We start from the raw sequence: 8132 nt of genomic DNA on the forward strand, positions 1-8132 counted from the left end.
AGTTTGTTTTAATTGGACTTCCACATGGTCCTCACTTGAATTTGATCGTTTTGTTTGTTTGGAGACAAAGTCTCACTCTGTCGCCCTGGGAAGAGTGCCATGGCATCACAGCTCAGGGCAACTTCAAATTCTTGGGCTTAAGTGACCCTCTTGCCTCAGCCTCCCGAGTAGCTGGGACTATAGGCGCCCAGCACGACGCTTGGCTGGTTTTTCTATTTTTAGTAGAGACAGGTCTTGCTCCTGCTCAAGCTGGTCTTGAACTCCTGAGCTCAGGCAACCCACCCGCCTTGGCCTCCCAGAGAGCTAGGATTACAGGTATTAGCCTCCTCCCTCAGCCTTGAATTTGATTAATAATATCCCTTTTAACCTACTCCCTCCTTTTTCTGCAATGCCTTCTATGTGTTGAAGAAATGATAATATTTTAAAAGCAAATCAAGTCACTCAGCTACTTAGAAATCTCTGATGGCTTCCCACCAGTTCATAAAGTAAAAAAAAAAAAAAAAAAAAAAATCCTATCAGTCTTTAATTCTACCATTCATTCATTCACTAAACCACAGCAGAGCACTCACGATGTGCCATGGTCACAGCCATTTAGTATGTGGGAGTTAGTGCTTTGCGGCCTTTTGGCTATGATCAAGTGTAGCACATGGGACGTTGGTGGCCAACATGGCAGGCAACACGTGCCCTCCTGGGCTCATACTCTAACAAGGTGACAGGCAAAAAACAAGTGCATTTTAAAAATGAACAAACTGGTTTTAGGTGGTCAGTCGTGCTGTGGTGAGAAGACAACAGCACGTGTGCTGGGGGGAGGAAAAAGGGGGGGGTGCTCACTGCAGAGGCTGCACGTGAGCGGAGACCTGACCACAGGAAGGTGTACCCTGGGAGCTGGGGGCATATGGCGCACCCACAGGGAAGGTCACAGGCACCAAGACCTACTGCACGGAGCCTTTGCGAGGCATGGAGGGAGGGCTATAGGCTGGGTGAGTTACAGCTGCAGGACCCACCGATGCTTGGCTCTCCAAGTTCATCTGGCACCACTGCCTCTGAGTCTCGTTGACTTTCTTTCCCTTCCTCATACACGCCAGCCTCCTGCTCCTTACACTCGACAGGGTCTCCAGCCATAGTGTTTCCAACCTCTGAACCACAGCCCTCCCCTCCTCCCCTTCCCACACAGCTAATCTCTACTCACCCTTCAGTCCCAGTTCTATTGCAGGAGGTTCTCCCGGCCTCTCCAACCAGCTCAGCTTCCATCCCTAATGTCCCCACCCTGAACTTCTCCCTCCAAGTGCTCCTCACCGTCTCTGTGTAATTATTGGTTTCATGTTCATTTTTCTCACTAGGCGTACACTCTGTGAGTACGCAAATAACACTGGTCTTGTTTTCAGCCTGTCTCCAGAGCCTAGCACTGCGCTTGGGATATAAGGCAACAAATCGAATTCTGTAGAATGAACGTACAACGGCTCTTAACATTGTACTGCATTTTACAGAAACTAGCAAGCAGTGTCCTGGAAAAATAAACATACTTACTCAGCATCTGGCCACCCCTTCAAAAATCCTAAAGATCCAAGATAAAATGGTCTTTAGAGAGATTCTTTTCAAACCTTTTCATTTTAAAAATACAAAGACCCAGAGGAACAAGAGGCTGAGAAATGAAATGATTTGGTATCCATTATAAGCTGGTCAAAATGAGGGCGACGCCTGTGGCTCAAAGGAGTAGGGTGCTGGCCCCATATGCTGGAGGTGGCGGGTTCAAGCCCAGCCCTGGCCAAAAACTACAAAAAATAAATAAATAAATAACAGTATAAGCTGGTCAAAATGAATAATCAGTTATATTTTAGCCCCTTTTGAAAAGCAATACTATCCGAAGTATTCTGTGAATATCAGGTTTGCTGCTAGACCATAAGGCAACTTTGGGCATATCAGGAGACCCATCCTTTGAGTGGCCCAGCCGGGTGCTGAAGTTCAGGACTCAGTGAGTGGAGTTGGGCTAAATTTCAGTTCCACTGTGTCCCCTGCGCCGGAAGCTTCGATCTGTGAACAGCCTGCAGAGCCATAGGTGATGGCCCTGGGCTGGACCAGCAAATTCATAAACCTCCTATGTGCCCTTAAGTTTGGCAGTTCTACAAGTGAACAGGGGTGTGTGTGTGTGCGTGTGTGTGTGTGTGACAGAGAGAGAGAAAGAACGGAAACTAGAGGCTGGGAAATGAGCCAGGGAAGACGTATACAATCTTTTTGCTACCAAGGATATCCTCTTACTAATTTTCCCTGGCATGAAGGATTTTATCTCCAAACAAACTGATTATATTAAAGAATAACAACGAATTCATTTCTCCATTGAATATGCAATAAAAATCATGTTCAGAAATTCTTCTATTGATCTCCATACCCAATCAGAGCTTCCAATCACAAGATAACAAACATTAGGAAACTAAGATGATAAAATTCCAGTCAAAGGAAGAAAATGGTTTTCATTGTTCTGCACAGCCTCAGTACGGTTTTGAAGAACTCTCACCCAGGGAGTTCCAAGTTCATTGGGCAAGGCGGCAGAACTCACATAAAATGCCCAGTGGCTTAGTTAGCTGGCTGATTAGACCCAGGAGTGGGTCCAAGGAATGGCTGGTTTCATTGGTGGGACTACGCTGATTTCCTATCAAAATCAGAGGTTCTGTCTGGGTGCGGCAGGTCACGCCTATAATCCCAGCACTTGGGAGGCCTAGGCGGGTGGATTGCCTGAGCTCACAGGTTCAACACCAGCCTGAGCCTCGTCTCTAAAAATAACCTGGCATTGTGGCAGGCGCCTGTAGTCCCAGCTACTTCGGAGACTGAGGCAAGAGAATTGTTTAAGCCCAGGAGTTGGAGGTTGCTGTGAGCTGTGAGCTGTGACGCCACAGCACTCTACCAAGGGCGACAAAGTGAGACTCTGTCTCAAAAAAAAAAAAAAAAAAAATCAGAGGTTCTTCCGTGTGTGGCCCACAGGCATTAGTCTGGCCTCACCCTACATGGAGTATTTCCCCAGCAACGCCCTTCTCCTGCCTTTGAAAATCTGTCAAATTGAGGCCGAGGCATGAGATATCTGGATAGCATTAGATCACCAGCTCTCCAACATTTTTGTCTCAGGGCCACTTCATACTCTTAAAAATTAATGAGATTCCGGGCGGTGCCTGTGGCTCAAAGGAGTAGGGCGCCAGAGGTGGCGGGTTCGAACCCAGCCCTGGCCAAAAACTGCAAAAAAAAAAAATTAATGAGATTCCCCAAGAGCTTGTCTTTAAGTAGGTTATCTTAGTGAATATTTATCATATGAGGAATTAAAACTGAGAAACATTTAAATATGTTTAATATTTAAATTCTGAGTTCATTGCCCGTTAACATAAACATTATTTTCTATGAAAATAACTATATTTTCCAAACTAAAAAATATTTAAGGAAAGAATCATCATTGTTTTACGTTTTTGCAAATCAGCTTGATGTCTGGCTTAGTGGAAGGCAGCTGGTTCTCCTGTGTACTTGCACACTCCATCTGCCTATTTGCACACTCCATCTGCCTACTTGCACATTCCATCTGTCTACTTGCACACTCTGGTGTGCACACACATTTCCCTCCCTTCCACACTTAGCCTCTGGTGTGCTCCAACACACTCATGTGAGATCACGGGTGTACAGAAAGCAAATAACATCTTAGCATTATAAGGAAAAGAGTTCGACCTTGTAAATTCCTTGCAAAAGGCTTCCGGACACCCTGAGACTCCTGGACATCACTCGGAGAACTGCTCCATCAGAGCATCACCAATGGTAGGTATTATTTTCTAGGCCATAACTCCAGCTCTCCGCTTTTTCTTACTACCCTGTTTCTCCTTGTAAACCTGGGTCTCCAGGCTTCCATCTTCCTCCCCAGCCTGACTGCTTCCTTCCAGGGTTACCAGCTACAGGAGCATCTCCACTTTCTGGTCCCCTTTTTGGTCCCAAAACCTGAGTCAAACCCAGGCTAATCCCTTTCACGGGAGCCAGCCCTCCAACCTCCCCGTCACTGTCTGCCTTCTCCATCATGGCCCACCTGTGTCTAGCCTGTTGTTGTGGACCTATCATGTCTACCCTCTTCTCTCCTCCTCCCCCTTTCTGTAGACTCTCATCCCCGAGTGTCTGGATCAACTAGCAGCTTCCAAACTCTCCTGTTCCTCTGTCCATGCCATCTTGCTAATGCCTCCCAGACTGACTGACTAAAGACAAGCATGCCTGTGACCAGCTACAGATAATTTAACCCACCAATCTCAAACCTTCCAGCCATTTTTTATGACCCTACACATGGTATATTGCGGCTGGGTACTTGTAGCTCAATAGTTAGAGCACGTGCCGCTGCACCAGGGCTGGCAGGTTTCGAACACGGCCTGGGCCTGCTAAACAACAGGCCTCAACAACTGCATCGTTTGGCCCCAGTTCTTTCCCTTTCCCAGTACCCATGCCTGTTGCCACTATGGGTTACCTCACCTGTTAACGCTGGGCTCAGACATGGGACTCACTGCAGACAGCTCTGAAGGACCATCCCAGCTTCAGAGCTGAGACCTTTGTTGGGACTTCACTGCAGCTTGGCTTCTCCCTCTGCTCAATCCTTCATTTCCCTCCCTTCCACAGGGGTGGATTGGACAGCATCCTAATAAATAATCTACCTGCTTAATCTCCATCATGGTCAAAGTCAGCTTCCTGGGGAACCCACCTACAGGACAGATATAAAATCCAAAGAGACCTGTGGAATTCTTTCTCTTTGAAATGCAGATTAAGGCTCCATGACCCTAGCACAGAGGTTATGGTGCCAGCCACAGGTTCCAGACACATGCACCAAGGTTGGTGGGTTTGAGCCCAGCCCAGGCCAGCTAAGCAACAATGACAACTACAACTAAAAGAACTATCTGGGCGTTGTGGTGGGCACCTGTAGTCCCAGCTACTTGGGAGGCTGACGCAAAAGAATTGCATAAGCCCAAGAGTTAGAGATTGTAGTGAGCTGTGACACCATAGCACTCACTGAGGGTGACATAGTGAAACTGTCTCAAAAAAAAAAAAAAAAAGAGGATTAAATCCAAATCAATGGACAGTGCCTGTGGCTCAGTGGGTAGGGTGCTGGCCCCATATACCAAGGGTGGCAGGTTGGAACCCAGCCCCAGCCAAACTGTAACAAAAAATAGACAGGCAGTGTGGCAGGTGCCTGTAGTCCCAGCTACTCGGGAGATTGAGACAAGAGAATCACTGAAGCCCAAGAATTGGGGATTGCTGTGAGCTGTGATGCCACAGGACTCTATTGAGGGCAATAAAGTGAGAGTCTGTCTCCAAAATAAATAAATAAATAAATAAATCCAAATTGACCTGAACACTTTGACAGGGTTTCATGGGGACAGACTAGGTAACAAAGCACGGTACCGATGGCACTTTTAGTGACCGTCACTAGGAGAAGTCACAGATATTTGCATGTTGAATTATAGCTGCTGCAGGTGTCTGAATATTGTTTATAGTCCCGTGAACTTCAGGTTCAGTGATTACCTGACCTGCCACTGCCTTCACTGCTACCCCTTCTTATTTAATGTAGTTAAAAGTAAGCACGAATCCTATGCCATAGAATAGGATTATAAAATATTATAATGAATTTATGAATTATAAAATATTTTGATCTGTATTTCGACATAGCTGGTTTCTTTGGTAAGAAAGGTTTTATTTTACGCATTTGAAAGCATTATACTGAAACGGGGTCTATACGCTTCACCAGACTCTGGAAACTGCCAGGGCAGTCGCCCAACAAGGGCCAGGGCTGTTTGTGGATGGGACTTTAGGGCTCATTATTTTCAGGCAACGCCGACAAACTCCACGTGGGCGTCGTCCAGGGCTCTGTCCGCCTGGGCCAGACCGGGAGCGCTGGCTTTTCACCGGCAGGACAGGCCCGGCCTCCCTGGGGTCGCCCCCCACTCCTGGAATGCGTCTGAGCTTTACATGAAATCCACGTGGTGCGAGGCAAGAAAGGCCTTCGCCGAGCTGACAGTGCCCCAGGCCTCGCTACTGCTGGGGACGGTCCCCGGGGGTCATCTGGTCGGCTCCTCCGGGACCCCCGTGGTGACGACGCTCGGCCACAGGAAACTGGATCCCCGGGCGCCTGCGGTCCCAGCCCTGAACTCTGAAACGAACCCAACTAGAAAGCAGGATTATTGCCAAGCATATCCGGAGCCCACATGCACAAATGCAGGGGCCGTGTAAAAGCGCCAGGGCGGCGCCTGTGGCTCGGTCGGTAGGGCGCCGGCCCCATATACCGAGGGTGGCAGGTTCAAGCCTGGCCCCGGCCAAACTGCAACCAAAAAATAGCCGGGCGTTGTGGCGGGCGCCTGTAGTCCCAGCTACTCGGGAGGCTGAGGCAAGAGAATCGCTGAAGCCCAGGAGTTGGAGGTTGCTGTGAGCTGTGTGAGGCCACGGCACTCTACCGAGGGCCATAAAGTGAGACTCTGTCTCTACAAAAAAAAAAAAAAGCGCCGGCTCTGGCTGCTCCCCTCGGCCCCGGCCTGGGCACCCGCAGACGTCCGGGGCCCGCGCGCCCAGCTCTGGCTGCTTCCTGCGGAGACCCCGCGCGAACCCGCCCGCCGGGCCGGCCGGGTCCTTCCCCAAAGGCGCAGGACAATGGAGCGACGCGGACCCACAGCCCGGTGGGCGGCCAGGGAGCCCGCAGCGGCCGGGAGGACACTCGGCCCGGCCCGGGTCCGGCGGGCGCGGCAGAGCCCCGCACCCCGCAGGGCGGTGACCGCCAACCCGCGAGCCCCGCACTGCACTGACCGGCCGGCGGGGAGACCCGGCGGGCAGGCACAGGCTGGGCCCCGCCAGGTACCCGGCGGCCGGCGGGCCTTGGTCCCCGTCCGCGTCCACCCGCCCCGACCCGCCCCGCCGTCCCCCGCTGCCCGGCCCGGCCAGCACTCACATAGACCGAGTCGATGTCGGATCTGTCGTAGAAGCGCAGCGCCCCGCTCAGCTTCAGGGCAGGGGAGACGCGGTCGTCTCCGGCCTCCAGCTGCAGGTCCCCGTGTTCGAGGCCAAAGGGGAAGAGGTCCTGGCGGCTCAGGCAGCCCCCGGGCCCGGCCAGCAGCAGGGGCAGCAGCAGCGCCCGCGTCCACACCGCCCCGCGCCGGCTGCCCGCGGCCAGCATGATCCCGACCGCTGCCCCGCACGCCGAGCGCCCCGCAAACTGAGCACCCCGCAAACCGAGCGCCCCGCACACCGAGCACCCCGCACGCCGAGCGGCCCGCGCCGAAGGCCGAGAAGGCGAAGGTGTAACCGGACGCCCTGCCGCAGCCCCTCTCGCCTCCCGCCTCCCCGCGTCCCCACCCCGGGAAATAGGGGAGGGGACCAGGGGAGGTGGGGAGGTGGGAAGGGCCCGCCCCGTCCACCCGGCGCGCGGCCGAGGCGGCCCAATGGCCGCGAGGGGGAGGGCGAGGGGCGACCCCGAGTCCTCCGCGGCTCCCGCTGTGCCGGGTTCTCATCGAGCGGCCCCTGCGGGGGTGGCAGCGTAGCGCGGGTTTCTGCACTGTAGTCCTCTGATCAGGGTTAAGTCGTGGAGAGCAGGCGACGCGCAAATGCTCTGCCCGCGAGCAGGGCCCATTCCGGCGCTCGGGGAGGTCCGGGAGGGGAGGCGGGAGGGGAGGTGGGAGGGGGGGGTGGAGCTGGAAATCTGCAGGGGACCATGGCCGGAGCGCGTTCCTTCACTATCCATCAGTTTATCCCACAGTTTCGGTCATTTACTCTCCATCCGTTTATCCCACAGTTTGAGCACCTTTAACCCTGTGCCCCCTGATGTGGAAGTTCGGTGAGAAACAGGGTCCCCCCTCGGAGACCCACGAGTTCCAAGACACGATCCAGGTTAGGCTGGATGGGGACCCCCAGTGATAAGAGACATCAGGGCTGGAGTAACTGGCCAGGGAACGCTCCGTGTGAGCCGGCAGAGTCAACCCGGCTTGCTGGACGGCTTGCGTCGGCAGGATTCGAGACCCCATCCCACGGCCAAGAATCTGGGGAGGGGACTGTTGGAGGGAGACCCTTGAATAACAAATGTAGGTATTTTAACTCACTTTAGCACTCCACCAAGAACTACTGAAAGTTCAAAACAAAAGGAAATG

At 52.6% G+C, this 8132-nt stretch overlaps 1 protein-coding gene across 1 annotated transcript in view; it reads right to left on the reverse strand.

Moving 5' to 3' along the window:
- Positions 1-7308, reverse strand: part of NID1 (nidogen 1) — a 92408-nt gene extending 85100 nt beyond the window's left edge. The window contains exon 1 of the mRNA XM_053606838.1: positions 6941-7308. Coding sequence (XP_053462813.1) covers positions 6941-7165 — 225 coding nt within the window. The 5' untranslated portion in view covers positions 7166-7308. The remainder of the gene's footprint in view (positions 1-6940) is intronic.
- Between the last annotated feature and the right edge of the window lie 824 nt (positions 7309-8132).

This window comes from Nycticebus coucang, chromosome 10 (genome assembly GCF_027406575.1).
Source record: "Nycticebus coucang isolate mNycCou1 chromosome 10, mNycCou1.pri, whole genome shotgun sequence".
NCBI lineage: Eukaryota > Metazoa > Chordata > Mammalia > Primates > Lorisidae > Nycticebus > Nycticebus coucang.